This window comes from Vulpes lagopus, chromosome 7 (genome assembly GCF_018345385.1).
Source record: "Vulpes lagopus strain Blue_001 chromosome 7, ASM1834538v1, whole genome shotgun sequence".
Lineage (NCBI taxonomy): Eukaryota > Metazoa > Chordata > Mammalia > Carnivora > Canidae > Vulpes > Vulpes lagopus.
In genome coordinates, this window is record NC_054830.1 from 105,992,828 (window position 1) to 106,017,673 (window position 24,846).

General features: G+C 50.3%; 1 protein-coding gene across 1 annotated transcript in view; it reads right to left on the bottom strand.

Moving 5' to 3' along the window:
* Window positions 1–11,049: 11,049 nt before the first annotated feature.
* CTNNA1 (catenin alpha 1) overlaps window positions 11,050–24,846 on the bottom strand; it is a 184,632-nt gene continuing 170,835 nt past the window's right edge. Inside the window, exons 12-18 of the mRNA XM_041760810.1 lie at window positions 18,377–18,577; window positions 17,663–17,814; window positions 14,919–15,029; window positions 13,755–13,936; window positions 13,541–13,646; window positions 12,692–12,826; window positions 11,050–12,134 (exon numbers count right to left, since the gene is read on the bottom strand). Coding sequence (XP_041616744.1) covers window positions 11,847–12,134; window positions 12,692–12,826; window positions 13,541–13,646; window positions 13,755–13,936; window positions 14,919–15,029; window positions 17,663–17,814; window positions 18,377–18,577 — 1,175 coding nt within the window. The 3' untranslated portion in view covers window positions 11,050–11,846. The remainder of the gene's footprint in view (window positions 12,135–12,691; window positions 12,827–13,540; window positions 13,647–13,754; window positions 13,937–14,918; window positions 15,030–17,662; window positions 17,815–18,376; window positions 18,578–24,846) is intronic.

The following is a 24,846-nucleotide window of genomic DNA, read 5'->3' on the forward strand; positions in this document are numbered from 1 at the left end:
CTGTGTGTCGTGTGTCTCTGCAGACTGGACACAGCCCTGTGGTTGGGGGACTGCCTAGGACATCTCTAGGGTAGTTGGGCTGGTGCTCAGGTAGATGGGCACTGATGGTGGGTGGTCAGACCTGGGCACCCTGTGGTAGGCATCCTGGGAGAGGTCTGGGCTCTGGAGTTGGAAAACCACCCAGGGCTTCCCAGGGCTCTTTACCACCCAGGGGTGTGTGACCCTGGGAAGTCATGTGTTCTCAGGTATCATGGGGGCGGGGGTGCCTTGACATGAGAGAAAGCATGCCTGGCACCCGTGATTGTCCCCCTCCCCCTGGCTCCTGGGGAAGGTTGGGGAATCATCCCATGGCTCCCTGTACACTGTGCCCTGGAAATGGCTTGGAGGCCACTGGCAGTGGTGGCAACCCAGGTGCCGTGTCTGCGGCCATCAGTGCTGGGACTCAGGGGAGGCTGGGGGCTGGCAGTGCCCCAGGGGCCCTGGCATAGGCCACACCCCTGAAGAGCTATGGTCTCCCTAAGGCTGAAGCAGGAGCCCAGGCCCACCCAACCCATCTGACAGGAGGCCCCTCGCTGTGCCCCCCCCCCCCCCAGTGTCACCACAGTGCTCTGTGGAGGCCACCTCGGAGGTGGGGCAGCAGAGCCTGGCAAGTCCTGGCCCCCACCCCGCAGGGCTGAGCCAGGCTAGGCACCTGCTGCACGTTGCCATGGCAACCCGGCCCTGATTTGGGGTCCACGGCTTTCCTGATTTGGATTCTGGTACGTTTGTTTTCCAGCCTTTCCCAGTGCCTCACGGGCTCACGCCTGCCTCCCCATCCAGGCCTGGCATGTAGAAATCTCGGGGTCACTAAGCTGAGGGGAAACTGAGGCCCAAACAAGCAGGGTAGTGGCTGGCTTCCTTCCCTGCGGTCCCTTAGCTCGGCCTCACACCCTCTCCCGCCCACCTCACGCCACAGCACACAGGAAGCTCAGGAGAGAGCTGTTGCCTGCACACGTGCCTCCTGGGGGGCAAGAGGGACACAGCCTGTTGTGCCAGGGTAGGAGCCTCGAGGCTCAGGCCCCATGGGGACCAGACGCAGAGGCTGCTACGTTAGGTACTATCTGCCTCACTGCCTTTAAAACCTTTAAATTGCCTTTTGAATGTATCTTACAGACGAGGAAATCATGGATCTGAGAGTCTAAGTGCTCTGCCTGAGGTCACATGGCTTTTGGGTGGCAGAGCCAGGACTTGGGTCTCGCGTGCTGTGGAAGACTGGATGTCTCGGAAAGTGATGATGTGACTCTGACAGGCAGGGTAGGGGTCTGGGATGGAGGGTGGAACAGGGCAGGGTACAGAGAGGAGGTGCCGGGCCCTGGCTCAGGCCAGGGTCAAGACAGTGTCAGCAGACTCTGGGGGTGAATTTGAGGGGGGGATGGGGCTGTGGGCCCCTCTGGGAGCAAAGAACGAGGAGGGCTTGCCTTGGGGACAGGTGTGGTGTGGGCCTCATCCTGGCTGAGGCTGGTGTGGAGGGGGTGGGCTGTTTGAAGGACCCACCAGTTCAAGAGCTGAAGGAAGGGACAAGGGTGAGGGGCCAAGGGGCTCACATGGAGCAACAGGGTCAAGGGGAGCACTTGGTCCAGCATCTTGTCAGCCTTGTGCCCTCACCCATTGGAGGGTGGAGTGAGGGCTGAGTTGTGGGCGTCCTCTCGGCTGCGGCCTTTGTGTGACTGCCCACAGCTCCCCAGCCCTGCTCTGGGGCAGGAGGATGTCACATGACAGTGGGGGGGGTGGGTGCAGAGTGTTCACTCCAGCAGGGGACGCTAAGGGCGATGGGGGGTGGGGCTGCCCACCTGGACCCTGAGGAAGGCTGCTCTGAGGAGCTTCTCGGCAGACAAGGAAGCAAATCCATGAACCCGGGAGGGTGCAGGTCTCAGAGCAGAGTGTGAGCGGGGCTGGAGGGGCTGGGCGTCGGTGGAGGAGCGGGTATGAGGGCACATCCTGCCAGCCATGTGGGACTGGAGGGCTCCTGCAGCGGTGGCACTGGGCAGCTGGGGCCGGGACACAGCTCGCCAGATAGACACTAGGGTGGCACGGTGAGAGCGGATGGCACAGGCAGGGCTCGCTGGGGTCCAGGTGAGGCCTCACGCCAGGGCCTGCACGGGCCGGGTGTGTACGGCAGGGCCACGCCTGGACCTCGCGGTGGACGAGGCTGTGGTGGCGCCCATGCCAAGCACCCAGCTGGACATTCACGCCAGGGACGCTGCCTCGGCAGCAGCAGCCGGCGCGCGGCTGAGGGCAGGGTGTACACGAGGACAGACGCATGCAGCGGCGCCATGGCATCCGAGCAGCTGTGAGCTGCTGTGAGCTGCTCGTGCAACACAGCACTGTCAAGATTCCAGTTATATAAACTTAAAATTAAATGACATATGAAAAAAAAGCGAAGGTAATTTTTAAAAGCCAGCAAAAAAGGAGCACCAAACAGAGCTGCTTGTGAACCTAAAGGAAACAGAAGCAAAGGAAATATTAAAGATAGGGGCAGAAACTAACAAGATTGAAGGCAGAAAAGCCAGAGAAAATCAAGGGAATGAAAGGTGGTTCTTTGAAAAAAGAAGACCCACGTTACCCAGCTCAGGAATTCAGAGGACCGCATCGCTGCAGACCCTGCAAGTATCAGGACAGTGAGTGAGCAGGACCAGCAACTCCAGGTCTGTAATTTGACAATTTAGAAGAAACGACGGACCAGTTCCTTGAAAATACGGTCCTTCACTGCATCAGTTTGCTGCTGCTGCTCTAACATGACCATGAACTTCTTACCTTAAAGCAACTCACATCTGCTCTACCACAGTTTGTTTGTACAGCAGAAGTTGGACGCTGTTCTCAGGGCTGCGCTCCCTCCCGTAGGTGCTGCAGAGGATCCGCCTTCTTTCCTTTTCCAGCTCCTGAGGCTGCCTGCAGTCCTCGTTTTGTCAGCTTCCCATGGACACCACTCTCACCTTCTCTCCAGCCCTCCTCTTCCACGCTAAGGCCCTTGTGACTATATTTGGCCCACCTGGATTATGCTGGTTCCTTTATTTTAAAATCAGCCAATGAGCAACCTCAGTTCCCCTTTGCCATGAAATATATTCATAGGTTCCAGGAAGCTGGATGGGGAAATTACTCTGCCTCCCACAAATACATGTTACTAAAGTTCACCAAGATAAAAAAGATTTAGTCTTGTATCTGTTAAATTGAATTCATGATTTAAAACTTTGCCACATGGGGCTCCTGGGTGGATCAGTCGATTGAGCATCTGCCTCTGGCTCAGGTCATGGTCCCAGGACAAGCCCCAGGTCAGGCTCTTTGTGCAGTGGAGAGCCTGTTTTTCTCACTCCCTCTGCCTGCTGCTCACTCTGCTTGCGTGCTCACCCTCCTTCCCTCTCTCTCTCTTATTTTTTTTTTAATTTTTATTTATTTATGATAGTCACACAGAGAGAGAGAGAGAGAGAGGCAGAGATACAGGCAGAGGGAGAAGCAGGCTCCATGCACCGGGAGCCTGACGTGGGATTCGATCCCGGGTCTCCAGGATCGCGCCCTGGGCCAAAGGCAGGCGCCAAACCGCTGCGCCACCCAGGGATCCCTCTCTCTCTCTTAAATAAACAAATTCTTTAAAAAAAAAAAAACTTCCCATAAAGAAATCTTTTTTTTTTTTTAAGATTTTTATTTATTCATGAGAGACACAGAGAGAGAGGCAGAGACACAGGCAGAGGGAGAAGTAGGTCCCTGCGGGGAGCCTGATGCAGGACTCGATCCCAGGACCCCAGGATCACGACCTGAGCAAAAGGCAGACACTCAACCACTGAGACACCCAGGTGTCCCCCACAAAGAAATCTTTAGACTGGGATAGTTTCCCTGGCAAATTATAACAAGTAATACCAAGTCTACGGTCTGTTCCTGAAAGTAGAAGAATCCACTCCCAAACTCATTCATTCCATGAGGTCAACATCACTGATTACAATTCTGGACAAGGATAAGAAAAGAAAAATCTCAGTAGATCAATATTCTTTGTGCATGATGAGGTCAGGGGTCATTGGGGAGGGGAGATCTTGCAGGCGTGGTAAGGACTATAGATTTTCCTACCAAAATCCTCAGTGTGGAATTTGTCTACAGTATATTTTAGCAAATTGAATGTAGCAGGGGTTTATCCTGGGAATGCAAGGCTAGCTCAACACATTACCCCATAGTAACACACTAAAGAAGAAAAAGCTACATGTTCACCTCAATAGATTCAGAAAAAAACATGGGACAAAATATCCAGTCATAGTAAAAAGTCTTAGCAAATTAGGGAAACGATGGGAACTTTGCTAACCTGATGAAGGAAAACCACATAAAAACCTACAACAGGGCTCCCTGGGTGGCTCAGCGCTTTGGTGCCTGCCTTTGGCCCAGGGCATGATCCTGGAGTCCTGGGATCGAGTCCCATATCGGGCTCCCTGCATGGAGCCTACGTCTCCCTCTGCCTATGCTCCCTCTGCTTATGTTTCTAAACCCGCCCCTTCTCTGTGTCTCTCATGAATAAATAAAATCTTTAAAAAACCCTACAACAAACATCAAAACTTCATGGTCAAGACTGATTTGTTTTTCCCCAAAGTTACAAAGAAGGCAAAAATGCCAGTGCCCTCTGTTCTCTTTTACTCTCCTTTTCTTTTTTTTTTTTTTTAATTAATTAATTTATTTATGATAGTCACAGAGAGAGAAAGAGAGAGAGAGAGAGAGAGGCAGAGAGAGAAGCAGGCTCCATGCACCGGGAGCCTGACGTGGGATTCGATCCCGGGTCTCCAGGATCGCGCCCTGGGCCAAAGGCAGGTGCTAAACCGCTGCGCCACCCAGGGATCCCCCCCTACTCTCCTTTTCAATATTGTCCTGGGCTCTGCAGAAGGCAGGAATGAATGAATAGGTCTACAGACTGAAAAAAGAAAAATAAAACTCTGTATTCATAGATGACACAATTGTCAGTGTAGAAAATGCCATGGAATGTACAAAAGAACTGGGATTCCTGGTGGCTCAGCGGTTTAGCACCGCCTTCAGCCCAGGGCGTGATCCAGGAGTCCTGGGATCAAGTCCCACGTCGGGCTCCTGGCATGGAGCCTGCTTCTCCCTCTGCCTGTGTCTCTGGCTCTCTCTTTCTCTTTGTGTCTCATGAATAAATAAATAAAATCTTTAAAAAAAATCTAGAACTGACAGGGAATTTAGCAAGATGGCAAGATTTAAGGCAACGTAGAAAAATCAATTATATTTCTGTATACTGGCATGAACAGGGATCCCTGGGTGGCGCAGCAGTTTAGCGCCTGCCTTTGGCCCAGGGCGCGATCCTGGAGACCCAGGATTGAATCCCACATCGGGCTCCCAGTGCATGGAGCCTGCTTCTGCGCCTCTCTCTCTCTCTCTCTCTATGTGACTATCATAAATAAATAAAAAAAATTTTAAAAAAGAATGAAATCTTTGTGACCTTAAGTTAGGCTAAGATCTCCAAGATACAACTCCACATGCACAATTCATAAAGTAGAAAATGAATAAATGGAATTACTTCAAAATTGGAAACCTGTCCTGTGAAGGAAATTAAGAAAATAAGACAGGCCACAAATAGGGACAAAATAGGTGTAATCACATATCTGAAAAAGGCCTTGTATCCAGATCATATAAAGAATCCTTAGAACTCAATAAAAAAAGTCAACCAACAAAAGAAAAATAGGCAAGATTTGAAAAGATCTTTTCCCCAGAGAAATACACAAGTGATGAAAACGCATGTGGAGAGATGCTTGGCATCAGTAGTTTTTAGGGAAATGCAACATAACACTACAAGATACTATGACCTACTATGCAGATGGCTAAAAAAATAACCTAAACCTGAGTTACCAGGTGCAGGGGGAATGCAGCGTGGCTGGAACTCATTCTAGCCTGGTGTGAACGTGAATGACACAGCCACTGTGGAAAATAGTTGGGCCCTTTCTTTCTAAATTAAGTACTTACCATATAACGTGCCAGGCTCCCTCCTGGGTATTTACTCAAAATAATCGTCTAGGTTCACACAAAAACTTGTACACAAATACTTATATCAACTTTGTTAAACAACAAAAACACAACCTAGACACAATGAAAACGTCCCTCATCTGGGGACAGAAAGACAAACTGCACGCAGCGGGAAGTGTGAGCTGGTGATGGACGCGCATGGCTATGGCCCTGCGTCCGAAACGCATGACCCTGAGCAAAAGAAGCCAGACTCAAAGGACTATATACTATACAATTCCGTTTATGTGACATCTTGGAAAAGGCAAAACTACAGGAAAAGTGCTTTGCTAGAATGTAAGGGGACGTTTCTACTACCCTGGAATAGGATGGGGAGTCTCTCAGGTGAGGGAGCATCGGTGCCCTGATGGTGGGGATCACAGGCTACCCTGTGCAGCTATCAGAATCCATAGAATCATACACCAACAGTGAGTTTTACTGGGTGTAACTTCAAAAATAAAAAATAACAAAAAAAAAAAACAAACAAACAAACAAAAAAAAAAAAACAAAGGCAACAAACATTCACAACCCATTCTTTCCTGGGGCACCGGGTGGCTCAGTCGGTAAAGTGTCTGCCGTCCATTCAGGTCATGATCTTGGGGTCCTGGGATCGAGTTCCACGTCAGGCTCTGCTCAGTGAGAGCCTGCTTCTCCCTCTGCTGCTCCCCCCTGCTTGTGCTCTCTGGTTCTCTCTCTGTGTGAAATAAAAACTTTAAAAACCTCACTCTTGGCAAATTACTTGACAATTGACCATTATTATCTGTACTTTGAGATTATAGTTAACCTTTGAACAATGTGGTTTTGAACTGTGTGTTCACTTATTTATGGGTGTCTTTTAAAAAAAATAGTACTGTGTATGTATTTTCTCCTACGCTTTTCTTAATGTTTTCTTTAGTTGACTGTAATACAATACACAACATGTACACAGGGACCTTTGGGTATTTCAGTTGGTCAAGCATCCAGCTCTTGGTTTGGGCTCAGGTCATGACCTCAGGGCTGCAGGATCCAGCTCCACATTGGGCCCTGTGCTCAGCACAGTCTCTGCTTCTCCCTCTCTTTCCCTCTATTCCTCCCCCCAACTCAGGCTCGTGTTCTCTCTCTCTCCAACAACAACACAAAATATGTATCAATAAGGCTTCCGATCAAAAATAGGCTATTAGTTTTGGGCACATCAAAATGTATATGGGGCTGTTCGACTACATGGGGGTCAGTGCCCCACCCCCTGAGTTGCTCAGGAGTCAGCTGTGCTTATGTCTATCTTTTCTGGGTGATGGGACACTACCTAACAGTGCGCTCTGGCACATCTCAGCTCCACACTGCAGGTGTCACAGTGGTGGAAATCGGATGCGGGAGTTTTGACCCCGTGGAAGGCAGGCAGTGCTAACAAATCCAGGCCTGATTTGTTGTGTGGATTGTGTAGACTTAACAAAGTGATGAAGAAAATGTTACTACTGCCTATTAAGGTTGAAAGTGGGTCATCTATGGATGGCATAAACGGATGGTGTCCCACAATGTTTGACAGCTGTTACCTGAGTGAAGAAGTTGTTCGTGGATGAACAAATGTGATTCCAACATATGTTATTGTTGCTTCAGGTTCATCTTCTCCTTAAGGTCAACAAGACAGCCCCTATCTGTGGTGTCAGAACCAGATTCCCTTGTCAGGTGCAACCATGGGTTGGCTGTGGATGGAATTTCTGCAAAACTCAGTGAAACCTTTCGTGAGAATGAGCTGGCTATGTGACCTCGTAGCGAAGGGCCGTGCGCACTTGTTTGTGAATCCCATGCTATAAACCGTATGCAGGATGAAACGTGCAACAAATGTGTGTCCACACGCAGCTCCCCCACTGCCCCAGGAATCTGAGCATTAAGCGTTCGCCAGCACAGCACAGCTTGGGAACCACAGGTGGGAACCCAGGGAGAACCGAGGCATCAGGCCTGCTTGCCTTGACCTAAGAGGCCAGGGGAGAAGTAGCTGGGAGAGATGCGGGGCAGGGACCAGGCCGGGTGTGGGACATGGGATGGAGTGGCCGAGCACACCTGCTGCCAACAGGAGGGCATGGTGGGGTCGCTGGGGGCTGGAACACAAGGGAAGCTGTGTATTGGCCTGGGATTTGAATGTTGGAATCTAGGACATGTTTGGTCTGTTGCTGCAAGAGATGGAGGAGGAAGGCAAACCAGGGAGGCAGGAACTAGAAGGGACCGGGGGTGTAGACCTGGACTGGGCCTGGGGCCTGGGAGCCCCGAGGACATGGCAGCTGTGGCAGGCCCCAGCAGCCTCCTGGGGGGATGGGGAGTGGAGGGGATCGGGAGGGTCCCATCCGCCTGCGCAGAAGCAACAGGCCTCAGGGCATGGAGGCAGACGGGAGGAGAGAACCCCCAAGGACACGGGGCAGCCTCCCTGGAGCTCCACCCTGGTCTGTGTTCCTGGGCAGGCCCTGTGGTGCCTCCTCATTGGCCTGCTCCATGCCTTCTAGCATCTTCTGCTGGATTGGCTTACATCAATGAATGGTTCAACAACTATTCTTCAAGCATCTGCCAAGCCCATTGCCCGGCAATAGGGTGAGCAGGACCACACCGTGTGCTCCCCAGCAGAACGGCCACACTGCTGCCAAGCAGGGGAAAGGGAAGGCTGAGGGCATCACTGTGCTAACAGAATGATGTGTACGTGGGCATCTGGAGATCGTTACCTGAATGTGTATGAGAAAAAGTACAAATAGCACATGAACGTGATTTCGGATATTGCTTAGGAGAATTAAACAAGTTCCTCTCTTTAAGACCTAGTATTGACGCCAGAAGGACGACCACATGGCCAGGGACGATCCAGACCCATTGGTGAAGGGTCACAGGGAGAGCACAGGGCATCCCGGGAACTGCTGCTGGGTGGTCCCAGACAGGGCCCAAGGTGGAGACTTGACTCTAAGAGGTGCTTCCAGAAGATTCCTTTGCTACTTAGGTGAGAATGGGTCATGGACGCTGGGTGCCAAGGTAGGCTGGTCCAGGAAGCTTCGCAGTCTGTCCAGGTGAGGGGCAGAGATGGGCCTCTACTGGGGCAGGGGATGGGCTGAGGAGAAACCTGGATGGGAACAGGAACCGCTGGGGGCGAGGCTGTGGGACGGCCAGTAGAGCCTGGGATGAACCCAATGGGGGCAGTGAGACCGAGTGATGGCAACAGAAGCCATGAGAATGGCCTGAGTGTGCCTCCTGACTCAGCAAGGGGCAACCAGGGGCTCCTGAGCTCAGCCTGCTGGACGTCCTGGGGCCTCTGTTGCCTCTGTGACCAGGCTTGGCAGGTCAGTGAGGAGCCAAACAGACTCCCAGCCACATGGACACACACATTGTGGAGAAAGGTACAGATCTACAGGGAGGTGTGTGGGGGCTGGAGGCATTCCCACAGGATACCTGAAGGACATGCTGCAGAAGCCCAGAGTGATCCCTGGGGAAGGTGCCTTGCGGCCAGTGGGAGCACAAGTGCCAAGGGTAAGTGACAGGCTGGTGACAGTGAAGGCCACAGGGGTGGGAGAGGACTTGTATAAGGAGATGGAAGCCTCTGGAAGGGTGAGTTCAGAGGATGACACAATCAGACTGGTTTATCGGGGTCCCAGTGACTTGGGTGAGGGAATGCAGTGAGGGGACAGGTGACTGGGGAGCCTGGCGGGGGGGTTGCCACAGTGGTCGAGGTGCAGACTGTGGGAGCCCATGCCCCCCCCCCGCCCCTCTCACTGCACCAGGGACAGGGTGGGGGGTGGTTGGTGTGACCAACACAGTATAATGGAAGGGAGGATTTATCACTTTTTTTGAGATCAGGTTTTTTAAAACAACCCTGTAGCTTCCATCTTGTTGCTGTTATCTCTTCCGGATGCCAGTCTCTCTGGATCATTCCCTGTGGGGAAAGCCAGCCGCCATGGTGTGAGCTCTATGGAAAGGCCCACGTGGCCTGGAGCGGGGGCCTTCTGCCAACACGGGGCAGCAGGAGCAGACTCCCTAGCTCGCCCAGGCCGTGGACACTGCAGCCTCAGGAGGCTCCGAGTCAGAGCCTCCCGCTGAGCAGCTCCTGGATTCTTGGTCTTCAGAAACTGAGGTGAGGAGTGTCGCTTTAGCTTCTAAGTTCTGGGGCTATGTGTGTCACACGGAAATAACCGGACACTGTGATGATGGCCTCGGCCAGGTAAGAGCAAACAGAAGTGTTAACAGTGGGACCTGCCTATGTGTTCAAGGAATTGGACCGCTTAGGTGCGTGCTGGTAACGAAGGTGGAGAGCTAGGAGGCAGAAGGGTCAAGGCCCGAGAGAAGCGAGCACTGACTGGATTCACAGCCTGGAGTCTGGTCGCCATCAGAATGGGCAGAGCCAGAGCCAGCCAGTGAACTGAGCCCTGGGAATGCTTGGACAACTGGGGGGGGGGGGGGGGGGGGGGGGCAGGAGAAAAGGAGGAGGAGGGGCACAGAGTGAGGAAGGCAGAGCCCAGAGTCTTGGGGTCCAGGAGTCAGGTGAGGGGCCATGGTAGGGGTGGAGGGGGATGGTGGTGAGACCAGGAGCCATGCTGCCAGCCGTGGTGGATGGCAGAGAGCAGTAGGAACACAGCCGAGTAAAATGGGAGGACGAGGACACAAGGGCCACATGGGTTTATTGAGGGCCCTGAGCTTCAGGAGGGGATGCACTAGAGACAGAAGGTTGGGGAGGGTTTGTGTGTTTACAGATGTCCCCATCACAGCTGTGAGCTGCTAGGATGACCCAAAATGGGGGAGACGCCGTGGAGACCTCATGGGTGCCACCCACCAAGGTTCTGACCTACGCTCGAGACTCCAATATTGGGCATTTCCAAGGAGGGCGAGGCCGCAGGCCCGGGGGCTCTGAGGACGTGCAGCCATCTGCCTGGAGCCACAGGTGAGTGGTGCTAGCACCGCTGTCCTGGGGCAGACACACCAGAGGCCCAGGGCCCTGCAGATGCTGTAGGCAGGTCCAGGAAATGTTTGCTGTATGTAGAACCTGCCTCCACTGGAAGGCAAAGAAAACAATATTGCCTCTCAGACTTGGTTTCATAGTAGACTTTATTGGGGAAAGTTAGTGTAAAAAACATTCAAATTCATAAAATTTAAATAAGACAGTAAAATTATACCTTATAGCTATAGCCATCGCTGTCGTAATCAAAAATCAGGTAAAGTCTAAGTTACCGCCTAAGCAAACACTATTTTGTGAGGCTGGTGTTGCGAAGCCCGAGGCAGGAAACACTGTGATTATTAGAAGTGAGCCCAGTGATGAATTTACATTTGAAGCTGAGGAAAGGGAAGAAGCATGTTACGATCAGGGCATCACAACATTCTAGTCTGAAAAAAGCAACTTTATTAGTGTCATAAGGAGAGTAATCAGTTTTCCTGGTGATGCATCACGTCTTACTGAGCTCTATGTGGTCTGTCCCTCCAAGCCCTTCCTTCTCCAGGCACAGCCTCCTAAGGCACCCGGCTAGCTCCCCTTGGAACTCCTGCAGTCACCTGGCCCCAGTGGCCCCCCACCCATCGTGCACACTGAGACCTTGGTCAAGAGTGTCCCTTACCAGGTAATGTGGGTTTCTCTTTGGTTATGAATTTTTAATTTTTACTTAAGCTTAAAAAAAATATAGTTAGAAATGTGCTCCTGAATTCCAAAAGTATTTGTGACTAATTTAAACACAAGTATATATCCTGGCCAAATGCCCCACCGGGCCAGGTTTAAAATCTGTCCATGTCCCCTTGGAATCTAACACGGTGTTGTGTTGAGCAGATACATCAGTGAGGAGCAGGGCCTGATCTCAGGAGCCCTGGGGTGGAGGCGGCGGGCGGGCGCAGTGGCCCTAGATGCTGTCCATGGCTTTGAACTCGCTCAGGGCCTGCACCGGGTTCACATGCTTCTTCTGTGACGCCCGTTTGATCTTGGTCTGTGTCTCATCCTGCTTCTCCCTCTTCACCAAGGGCTTCTTCTCGGGGGCCTTCATCTTCCAGGACACAGCCGGGAGGTTGAGGGAAGCCATGCCCTGAGATTTCTGGTATTTGGTAGAGGCCACGTAGGATGCCTTCACGGTCTGCACCACTGCATTCATCAGGTTCTTGGCGGCCTGGATCAGGGACATGGCGCTGTCCACCTGCGAGGCACAGACAGGGCAGTGAGGTAGGCGTGGGGCCCGTGGCCGTGGTCCTGGTCAGCTCTCCCCACAGCCCCTGTTCTTATCCGGGAAAACGGGATACACCTGGTCCAGATATTTAGGAGGGTGCAGCACCCAAGCAACATAAGGCGCCATTACCTTGCCTCCCCTCCCTCCAGAGTCTACTTGCTCTTGAAACCTGGAGAAAGGTCTGTCTCTGAGTGACGGAGGTGCATTGGCGAGGGGGATCCTACACAGAAAGTAGTTGTTTGGAAGGAAACCCCTGCAGGGCCCAGTGGAACCCAGAGCCAGTGTGAGAGAACAGAACCACCTGAGTGCTCTGGGGGCCCAGCTATGTTATCTTTGTAATTTCTGAACAGGTTCAAGTCCCCTTTGAGGGAAGGACAACAGAGAGATGAGAATACTTCCTCCCAGCGAGAGGACCCTTGGGGTCTCTCCACAGCACACGTCCCTGACATCAGGGTAGGCAGGATGTCTACGCAGCAGAGATGCGAGTACATGCCCACCAAGCACCCATGCTCGTGGCTCAAACTTACCCCAGAGACGACGAGCTCCCCACCCAGATTCTGCACCTCGGCCTTGACCTTGCTGCAGATGTTGAGCTGGTGGCAGTAGAGTGCGATGCGCTGCAGATAGGCCAGCAGGTCCTGCTTGCAGGCGGAGTCCGGGCACTGCCAAGAGAGCAGCAGGGATCAGCACACACCCCAGGCCCAAGGTTCCCCCACCCTGGGCAGGGCTCTCCCTGCTGGAGCAAAGCACAAGTGCTCTGGACTTCAGGGTGACCTCCCTCAAGTGTATCTACTGCCCCCCTGTGAGGTGCTTCGTGCACCGAGTGTAGGAGGCTGGGAGAGCAGGCTGGAGTCCAGAGGCTAGGAAAGAGCTGCGGGCCTGGGGGGACCGCATGTTAGGTGATCATCTACCCAGACCATGCTGGCAGCTGGGGCAGCACAGAGCAGGGGACAGGAGGGACAGGAGTGGCTATTGAGGCACGGTCTGTGGGGGGCTGGGCCGAGCTGGTGATGGAAGTGGGGAGAAGACTGGGTGGTGTCAAGATAAACACGGCAGCAGACGTGCCTGCTCCTGGACACAGACAGCAGAGCCAAGAGTGGCTTCTACCCCTTGGGACTGATTAGTTCAGTATGTGAGGATGGCAGGATACACACACCTGCCCCACAGGCATGCTCTCAACGTACACTGGGCTGGGCTCCTAAGACTTGTCAAAGAGGAATTCAGAAATCCTCACACATCGATGTGGGTACCAACCCAGCAGGGTGATAAGCCAAGCACATGTCTGGAGACGAGAGAAGCGCCATGCCCCAAGGAAAACAGGATGACGGTCAGCACCCTGGGATGCACCTGGCAGCCCTGCAGCGACCCCCACTCACGTGGTCTGCGATGGTCCGGCCGAGCTTGTCCATCCTGGATCCTGCCTCTGCAATCTTCTTGGCGGCACTGATCACATCGGACGTGTTCTTGAGTGGTCCTTTCCCTCTGACAAAAGAGAGCAAAGATCACTGTGTGTGGCTGACGGTGAAGGGGAAGGAGGGGGCCGGCCGCGGAGCACAGGGTGGGCCGGCACCCAGGGGCGGAGCAGCTCACCGGGTGAAGTCCGTCATTTCCATCATGATCATGCACATCTGCTTGGCCAGCACGATGATGTCATTGCCGCTGTCGTCCCACTTGGACACCTCAGCATCCAGCTTGCTTTTTTCTTCCTGGAAGCTGGCCACCTGTTCGGCAATCTTTGCTTTTTGCTCCTGGGGAAGCTGAGCCATGATCGCCTGAAACCCGAAGCACAAAGAGCTCTTAGGTGAGGAGAGTATGAAGCCCTCACAGCGCATCAGCTGATGCAACCTGTGGCAGAGGTGGGATATCTTTAATGGGCTTCATTTTGCCTAAAGGTCCATTTCTCCTCACTTTGAGCACAAGTTCACAGCAGCCTGAATTTCCAACCCATTTTCAAAAACAAGTTTCCGTGTGGAGAAGAACACAGTGCGAGGGACAGAGAACAAATATGGAGGCTTCCAGATCAGGCCTGTACAGGGACGGAAGCCGCTTAACACCCTGTGAGTTCGCCTGCCTGCTGCTGTGGGGGATAGGACACGATCCCAGGGGTGGTGCATGGGCCCCTCTCTGGTGGGCCCCTCCTTAGCTCCCTGACATGGCACCTCTGAACCCTCTCACAACAGCGCCCACCCCAAGGCCCACAGACTCCAGGCCGTGAGCACCCCCCCGCCACAGCTTCCCCAAGTGCTCGTGATGGAGAGGAGCCCAAAGCAAGGGTGCATTTGCTGTTCAAAATGATTTCTGAGGACTGGAAAAGGCTCCATGGAAATATTTCTTGGCATGCTCCCAAAAACATAAATGCTATTGATTGAAGATTTAATGACTCAAATGAATGCAATGGCTCTGAATGATTTTCTTGAATGTACCACTGTTATTTTTTTTAACCCATGAATAATTAAATAGCTCATACCATGCTATCACTGAAATGGGCAAAGACAGCCATCTTTTTTGAATGTCACAATCCTTTTAACAAACATGGCATTGACCCGCCACTGGGCTCTCCTGACGCAGGGCCCTGTCATCAGCCAACGCCCCCAGGGCACAGCTGAGGCCGAGGGCCTGCTCCTGCTCCCGCCCTGCTCCTGGATGCCATGTGCCACCCCCTGGGGTGAGCTCTATCCCGGTGCCAGGGAGACAAAGTGGGATCCCAGAAAAGAAAAAGCCAAGCTCCTGGAGGTACAGGGACGTGTTCCTTACCCGGGCGCTCTGACCAGCTATCAGCTGGTCATCTTCTGTCTGGACACTCGTCCGACTTCTGACATCGAAGTCTTCTGTCTCAAAGTCGGAGTCATCCAGTTCCTCGGGAGTCTGCCAGCAACATGGAGAGCATGAATCAGAAACACCCTAGGCCCTTGGGTCCAAAGTACAAACACCCAGAACTCTGGGTCTTCACATGAGCCATGTTCCAAGCAGCTGGGGCCAATCAGGTTAACATCAGCCATGATTCACTCAAGACCCGCTGACACACACGTGGGGTGTCCCAGGCTAGGCCCCCATCAGGACTTCCCAGAGGCTCGAGGAGCCTCAGCTTCTACGAGGGTCAGGACTCACGTCCACCCTACACAGAAGTGAGGCTCATCCTGGTGGGAAACGTACTGTATCGAAAAGACATTTTATCCAACATTAAGCAGATTCTTAGAACCTTCCCATGTGATGGCAAGAAGAAAATGAATGAAGGAAGTAATACTGGGCTTTCCCTTAGGACAATGCTTTGAAGAGCAGAAATAGGCAATGGATTTTCATGGACTTTTTTCTGCTTTACTTTTATCAATGTGAAAAGAACATGGCAGGTAAGGTCTGAGTATGTCTCCAAGGTCCCGATTTCCAGTTCTAGCTCTCTAGCTTTAATTATGAAATAAAAATTCTTATTTCAAAAAAAAAAATTCTTATTTCATACAACTTCCAGCCTCTCATGATTAGTGGCTGACTTGAAACCTGACGTTGTCTCCTGGAAGTTACTAGTAACGGGCAGTGGGCGGAACAGCTGGGGTTGGCTACTAGCCTGGCGGACCGGCCTGTGACAGAAGGGCAATGAGGCACGTCCCCCATCTGTACCAGGATCTAATCCAAGGCGGGGCCCTAGGGCTTGCTGCAGGGCTCCCGTGAGAGGATGTGTGAGGAACATCCGGGCTGCCCAAGACTAAGCTTGTCTCTCAGTGACGTGAGGTAAGGACAGGGGGTCACGCCAGGCACCAGCAAGCCCTGGGGACACATGAGTGCAAGACCCAGAGTCTCTCTGACTTGGCGGCCACACACGACCCCACCGCTGGCCACTCTGGATCCCAGATCCCTGGTCACAGATACCTGCAGAGGGGCTTTCCCAGAGACATGCTGTCTTATGAGAACCTGCTCCTGTGCCAGCCCTGCTGGCCCCGTCAGAGACCCAAGAACTATTCTTGCCAAGAAGACCAGGTACCTCCTGTTCCTTCCTTTCTGCTGAGCATCTGTGTACCAGGGACCATACTGGGCCCTGGAGGTGCAGCACCACTACTCCACTGTCGGGCCCTGTGTTGCCCACGCCGCAGCTCACTAGAACCACCAGCACCTCTGTTCTTCAAAGATGAGGAGAGTCCAGGAGGGGCCGGTGCTCCAGAGTCTAAGCATGTCCCCTTGTTGTATATGCAGTGTCTGCCCGCCCAACCCCCCAAGATGTCAACCTCAGCACCAGTGACTCCTCTTTATCTTAAGGTCCCTTTTATTCCATTTCTAAGTGTCTAAGAAAAGGCTCTGGAGAAACAGGGCTGCGTCCATTACCAGCGATGGCATGCCCAGGGACCCCTTCATGGCACTGGGACACGGCGGCCCATGTGACCAATCATTCTACCAGGCCAGCTTGCTTCTCAGGTACAAATACAAAGGGATGGAGAAAGCAGAGCAATTTCCTGCCCCCGTGCAGCCAGGGAACCTGGGGCCTGCAGGACAGCTGGCACCAACCAGGGCATGCACACTTCTCCTTCTGCCTCACCCGGGGGGCCCCGGCCCTCTTGCCCACACGTTTCTACACTGCAGATGAAGCGGGTCCAGCCTCATGCAGCTGCCTTAGAAACGGCCCCTGTTTCCAGCTGATGACCTGGGAGGATAAAAAGTGGGACAGGATCCCTGCCCACCCTGAGAGGTCTGTCTAGTAAACCGGGAAAGTGTAAACAACGTCTCCTGACCCCACCAGCCAGGCCGCACAGCCAGCAGTGCTCCCTGCAGCAGGCGGGCTCTGGCCCAGGCCCTTGGGGACGGGGATGCACACTTCCTGCTCTCAGCTCCCAGAGCAACAGGCTCGTGCTCAGAAGATGATGTAAGACACCACACGCCAGGGGAGGGCAACTGGGAGACCCAGACCTGGCACCCTGGGCCATATTACGGGTGTGGTGTCCGTGGCTTCTCAAAACCCTTGTGTTTACGCCACCTGGGAGGGCTGCTGGGTGTTCCCTTCCATAGGTCAGAGAAAACGGGTCACGTGGGGCCTAGAACAGGAGGCACATCAGGGGAGCTTGAGCAAGGGCTGCCACAGGCACTCCTCCTCACCCCAAGGACACAGAGGCTCTGGGATCTCCCGCCACTCTGTCAAGGACAGGGGCATCCATGCAAAGGATGGCTTCAACCTGCATGAAGGAAACACTCCCTTCTCAGAAAATAACTGAAGAGGCTTCACTGTGGGTTCCCTGTCGCATACCACAGGCTGCCTATCTGTGGGGAATGTATGCCTGGAACTAAATTATCAAAGCCAACTCATCCTAGCTCCCCGTCTTGGCCCAAGTTTGGGCTCTAACTTGCAACTAAAAGTCATTTTAGACAACATAATTAAATATATCTCATTCTAACAGCTTTTAGATTCATGGTTTTAATATACTGCCACCGCATCTGCTGAGTTCCAGAATGATGCATTGCTCGAGTTTAGCAAACGATAAGAAAGAAGCTGTTAAAACGTCTGAAATGCAGTTACTCACCCTTATCATCAACACCGCTTTCCTGATGTCCCGGATGCCGTCGTACACTAGGCGGGAGGCATCGATAAACTCGTTCTCATCCATGGGCTGGGCTGGATCCGAGCTGAGGGCTTCCACAGCCGCCTCCACTTGCTCAGTAAAACGTGGCATGACTGTGGAGAAAGAGGCATGGCAGATCCCGCTGGCCCAGCAGACAGCATTACTCTACCTGCCCCCCAAATCCCTCAAGGAGACAGAGGAAGCCAGGTGCATGATGAAGAGCCTGTGCCTCCAACCCATGTGAAGAGTATTTACAGTTGAAATAAATTAAATGCCATATTTTACCAAGACTCAAATCATCTTTGTCTCTGACCAGATTTTACAGTATTGGATTTGGATGGGTGAGACACGAAGTGAGAAAAATTGGAGGCCCTGCTTAAAACTAGGACCATCCTTAATTTAGTATTTATTCACAAAAAAGAGACTTAACTCAGAAGTTCATCTTTAATAGTATGTTCAGAATTAATCCCATAATTAGCTGGGGACACATGTGAAAGGAAAGTTGTCAAAGCCTTATAATTTGGCTCATCAACTTCTCAGTCTGACATTCACCCTGACATACTGTATGAAAGTCTGAGCTACATCCTGATCTCGTCCTTCCTACCCCCAGGGCCTGCACTCACAGGGTGGACACGTGTGTGTGGGGAGTACCAAAAAGGGAGGGAGTCCCCAAACCTGTATTGGAGAGCAGCTTCGTGGCTTCCAGGACCTTCTCCGTGTAGACCCCTGGCTCATAGTTGTCCATCTCTGAAGTGACTACATGAATGACCCGAGCAGCCCGTCCTCGAATTGCACCGGCTGTGCGGTCCAGACCATCCACGTCTTTCTCTTGGAGAGCAATGACGCATTTGTTCACATCTTCCAAAATGTGATTCTCTAAATAACAAACAAAAAGCCGAATGAGGGAAAGGGCATTCCACTAGAAGGGGGACAATGGTACGCTGGCATCTACTGTTCACCGAGCGCTCATTTTGTGCCAGCTGCAGAGCCAAAGCTTCCCATGTATCATTTCACTGAAGACCAGACTAACCACTTAATTAACTGTCCCACAGAAACTCAACCCATAATCACCTCCAAGGATAATAATCCTCAATTCCAAGTTTATAGAGAGAGAGAGGAAGTGATCAAGAGATCTTTAAAGTACAGTTGTTCTGTAAGCCAGGCAGAAAATTCAGATCGCAGAGACCTTGGTAACTTCTCTCTTCTTTAAATAATTTCACTAGCCTTATGTCCAAAACAAAGTCTAAAATAGAAGAAAGGGTTCATTATAAGTCTCTATCCTTCCAGTCCTTTGCCCTTCCCTCTAGTAGATGCCAGTACTCAGACAATTTGCCAAGAAGCCAGGACAGCCCTGGGGTAGAAGGTGCTAGAAAGCAGAATGAAGCCACCCCTGGAGGGCACCAAGGGAGCCTCCCTGATGCAAAAACATTTAGTATCCCTTTCATGGGTGGCCATAGGCCTACTGTGGTATTTGCAAAGACCCTTGAATTGTGTTAAGCTGACAGGTGGCTCCTACCAACCAGAGAAATGGATGTGGAGGACCCACCAAAATTATTTTTCCTCAAAGCAAAATGCTTGACACTAGAGTTTGGGAACGTCAGAGTAAAGAGCTTCTGCTTCATCTGAAATTACAGCAAAGTAGAAGCAACTAAAATATCCAAGGGCAGAGTAGGTAATAAATTATGGGCACTATACAGCCACTAAAATGGATGATGTCCATCTGTAACAGCTGAGCCAGGATGGTCCAGGCAACTGTTCTCACTCACCCAGAAATGCAGGGACCACCAGCAGACTGCCCAGATAACAGGGCTGCTCAGACTATGGGGTGGGTGCAGAGTGACATAAAGGAAAGCCCCATAATCATCTGGCCCATTGCCTTCCTGCTCAGAAAAAAAAAAAATTCAAGAGATGTAGGCCGCCTGGATGGGCTCAGTCAGCTGGGCAGCTGCCTTCAGCACAGGTCATGATCTTGGGGCTCTGGGATCAACTCCTGCATCAGGGCTCCCTGCTCAGTGGGGAGCCCTGCTTCTCCCTCTCCCCCTGCCCCTCCCCTCTGCTCATTCTCATAAACAAATACATACATACATAAATACATAAATAAATAAAATCTTAAAAAAGAAAAAAAAGACATGTAATAACTCGTAGAAGACATGCTCCCTTGCCTAAGCCAACAGGTGATTTCTTTGCCGGCCCTAGCCACCATAGACCTCGGTGTGTCATTATTCTGGACTGCCTCCTGATTGAATCCACTTCTAAAAGCCAATTACCCCTGCAGCCTCTGCTAACATAGACAAGTGATAGGTGACAGTGTCTAGAAGGGAGATAGAAGAAAGCTTGACCTCTTAAGATACTCCCAACAAGACAGGGGTCCTGGTGCTATTTCCTTTCATGTCCAAGGGAGCCAGAGGCAAGTGGTACTCAGCATATCCACCAAAGAACACAGCACCACAATGCCCTGCCTCTGGGCTTCAGAATCCCCTGCAGGCCCCAAGAACCAAAGCCCTCCTCTCTGTAGTTCCCAAGAGACTATAGGCAGGGGCTCCCCAAGGGTCTCTCTGTTCTGAGACCACTGGTATAATAGAATAAGATGAAAAAAATCACTACGAGAAGTAACAACGTGAAAGAACTGAAGAGATTGGCAAAAACATGTTTCCTCTAAAATTAAACACACCCTCCCATACGATCCAGGAGTCACACTTCTTGGTATTTATCCAAAGGAGCTGAAAACTCCTGTCCACATAAAAACCTGCACATGGGTGTTTAGGACAGCTTTGTTCATAACTGCCAAAACTTGAAAGCACCCAAGATGTCCTTCAGTGGGTGAATGGGGAAAATAAGATACATCCAGACCACGGGATATTGTTCAGCATTGACAAGAAATGAGCGATGAAGCCAAGAAAAGACATGGAGACACCTTCACTGCATATTATTAAATGAAAGAAGCCAACCTGAAAGGCTACCCACACTATAATTCCAACTATATAACATTCTGAAAAATGTTAAAACTATGGAGACAGTAAAAAAAATATCAGGAACTGGAGGTGGGGAGGGAAAAACAGGCAGAGTACAGAGGATTTTTAGGGCAGCGAATACTGTATACAACACCATAATGATGGATACATTTATCCAAATCCACAGGAAGTACACCAACCGAGAATGAACAGTAATGTACATCATGGGCTTTGGGTGATAATAATGTATAGGTTCATCAATGGTCCTAAACGCGCTACTACAGTGGGGGATGCTAATGATGGGGAAGGCTGTGGATGTGTGGGGTCATGGACAGATGGAAAATCTCTATCCTCCGCTTAATTTTGCTGTGAGCTTAAAATTGCTCCAAAAGTTCTTTCTTTTCTTTAAATAAATTAAAATATTTCCAACGAAAGCCAAAATTTCCTATTACAGAAGGGAAAAATGAGTTACCACAGTATAGCTAAGACGACCCTAGTTTTGAGTCTACTAATTAAAAAATTAGAGGGGACTTGCTAGGGTTTCCATCATTGTACTATTAACAGAAAAAACAGATCAAACTTTTTACATAAACAAATTTCAGAGGAGGATATGTGAACCAACCACAGGAATAAATGAGTGGGGAGGCCACTGGAGGCATCATTTATATACATACTCTCTACATAATTAATGTAAACTGAACAGACTGGGATTGAGCCTGTGCACCATACTAGCCTGCGGGGTAAGAACTGCTGCGTTTGCTAATATCTAACACATTTTACATTTGTATTTCCTATCAAAGAAAGGAAAGTAGAAGGGTGGAAAGGAATGAAAAAGAAGGAAAAAGGATTCCTCACTAAACCATGGACCAATGTTTTCTCATAATACTGATTTTAAAACTCATCCTGTTTAAGGATTCTTAGTACAGGGCAGGAAGCACATCTTAGAATCAATGAAGCATGGCATTCTTTTTTGTTCATGAGACAAAGCAGCCCGAACTTCCACCAAGGATTTGTTAACCTGCGTCTAGACACCTATGTTTTTAAAATCGATCTTGACTTTCTTGAATTCAAACTGGCTTTCCTCCAGTGAGCCTAAACCAGGGAAGGATTTGCCATGCTTCAGTACCAAAGGAAGGCTTCTATTTTGGGAAGCTGACTAAATAGTCTCTACAGTCACCGCACAGCTGTCTCTAGGAAAGCCCCATCCAGCTGTGGCTACCACATACCCAGGACACAAGCACCGATTCTGCTCTCTGCGCTTAGGCCCCTTAGCAGAAATGAGTTTGCAGTGGACATGGACAAACATGGGAGGGTTGGAGGTACCTACGCTACCTTAAACCATAAATTCCTTTAGCTTTAATTGACTTTTCAAGGAAACTCAGCAGGGGTCCATTATGGGTAGAAAAAACAATCTGTACCCCATTAAAGACTGTTCAACACTGGAGGTGCCTTTAAGTGGAAAAAAAATCCACAGATACAGTCTATTTAGTAAGGGATCATATTATGGACACTATTCTTTTTTTTTTTTAAGATTTATTTATTTATTATTTATGAGAGAGAGAGAGAGAGAGGCAGAGACACAGGAGGAGGAAGAAGCAGGCTCCATGCTGGGACCCTGACGCAGGACTGGACCCCGGGACTCCAGGATTGCACCCCAGGCCAAAGGCAGGCGCCAAACCGCTGAGCCACCCAGGGATCCCTATTCTATGTTTTTCATTTCAAAATCTTTCTAGGCCAGCCTTCAACTATCTACCTCATTCTTTTTGATGGCTGCAAAGTACCCTACTGAATAGACAGAGGTACCACAATTTACTTATCTAGTCTTGTCTTAGACGTTTTGATTGACATGAACACCCTTGTACAGGTATTTTGGGAAACATCTGTGTACATATCCCTGGGGAAAATTTCTAGCAATAGGATTACCAAGTCAGAGGGCATACATGTTTAAAGTAGATATGCGGTGCCTAATTGCCCTCCAGGATCTGAGCCAACTGGCATTCTTCAGAAAGGCTGCATGAACTCATACTTCAATCCACAATGGATAACAGGGCCCATTCTGTGTACCTTTTGCTTCTGGCTATCTCTATCTCTACCGATGTATACTTATGCAGACATAAGAGATGATAATCTGTAACAGGAAACATACTGAGTCACTGACATTTACCCTGTTATAGACTAGCCATCTGGGAAAAAAACAAAAAAAACAAACCAGGGGTGCCCAGGAAGCTCAACTGGCTAAGCCTCAGATTCTTGGTTTTGGCTGAGGCCATGAGCTCAGAGTCCTGGATTGAGCCACGTGCTGGACTCCATGCACAGTGTGGAGTGTGCCTGAGATTTTCTCCCCCTGCCACTCCCCCATGCTCCTATACTTGCTCTCTAAAATAAATAAAATCTTTAAAAAAAATCACCATTAATTCATGAGGAAGCCAGGACACGTAGGTATTAACTATCTTGTACAAGGTCACATAGCTAGTGGGCATGGGAAATTAAACCCAACTTCACCACTGCCTTATCTTCAGTTTCATAGGTATTTTGCTCTTAAAAACAAACAAAAAAAATAGATATAGTAATCCTTTTATTTAACGGCCTTCCGTTAAAAATAATAATGACCTTGCAATCAGACCAAATTCTTTGAGCACACTGACACTTAATGAAGAAGTACAAATTACCAATCTTATAGTTAGGTGTTGCCCTAAAGTACCTAATACAGTATACTACTTGTTTCCAAGAGCATGTGGTAAAGAAATATAATAACCCCAATCAGAACCACTTTAACCAAATACTTGAATTTAAGGGGGTAAGAAAAAGAACTAAAACTTCCACATGTAAGCAGAATAAATGCACAAAAAAGTAAACTGCATTTCCATGGAAAATGTTTATCAAATACAATTCAAATGAAATTCAGCCTTTATCACTTTGATAAATTTCAAACTCCTGTCCTTAAGGATCAGTCAATATAAATATACTCAGGATTTGCTGAATGCACTCTACCATCTTACCCATTTCCAATATTTACAAGGGACATTTTGAATAGAACTAGGTGAAAAGGAGCCCCCGCTCCCTCTTCCCTGGGGGTGGCATGCATGACCCTCTCTTTCAAGTGCCACTGTCTCATATTTCATATACAGCAACCCAAGTTTCCCTTGCCCTACAGCCTCAAGAAATGCTTTGTGGCTTCACCAGATCATACACAAAATGACCATTACTTACTTTACTTACTTAATTAATTTATTTATTTATGAATGACAGTCACACACACAGAGAGAGAGAGAGAGGCAGAGACACAGGCAGAGGGAGAAGCAGGCTCCATGCATCGGGAGCCCGACGTGGGATTCAATCCCGGGTCTCCAGGATCGCGCCCCAGGCCAAAGGCAGGCGCCAAACCGCTGCACCACCCAGGGATCCCTGACCATTACTTTTTGAGAACAAATTTAGATAGGACTTGTGACAAGTATGGGAGAACTTTGGGAACCAAGGGGACCGAATACCCAGGAACAATAGCAAGAAAGCAGTCCTATCCCTAAAAAATGGGTTCCCACTGGAACTCAGTGAACAGGCTACAGTGAACGTCTAAGCACCATGGACTCCAAGGATCTGATGGCAGAAAATCACTAGTGCAAATGTTCCACAAAATCTATCACACTGCTGGAGGTACCAGAATACAGTACAACCACTCTAGGGAGTCTAGCTGCTTCTTTAATCTGCACTTAGCAAGGATTTATATGAAGCCCACCAAGCCGAAGCCAGACTCTGTGCTGGGCACATGACTGGCAGCCCCTTACTCAGAAAATGCCTATTTCTTTGATAGAACTACCAAAGCATCAGCGTGCCACATGTCAAGGAGAAAATGGCAAGGGGGGCAGATAGATTAGAATGAGGACGAGATGTGGCTTTTTGTCAAAGGCTGCCCAAGAACGCAGCAGATTGACATCTACTCTCCAATCCATGGTGCACAACTAGTGATGCTAAGGACTGCACGCCACTGGGGCTTGCCCAGTTCAAAGCAGGTTCCTCATGATGAGAGCCGGTCGCTTCCCTAGCAAGGCTGTATTGGGTGAGGTGGGAAGATGTCCCTAGTCACCCCACACAGAAAGTGCTAGAAGCTCCCATAGGTGAGGCAGGTATGTGAGGATATAAACGAGTGTGAATGCTAAAAACTAACTGGTCCATCAAGCAGAACTCTGCAAAGGCATC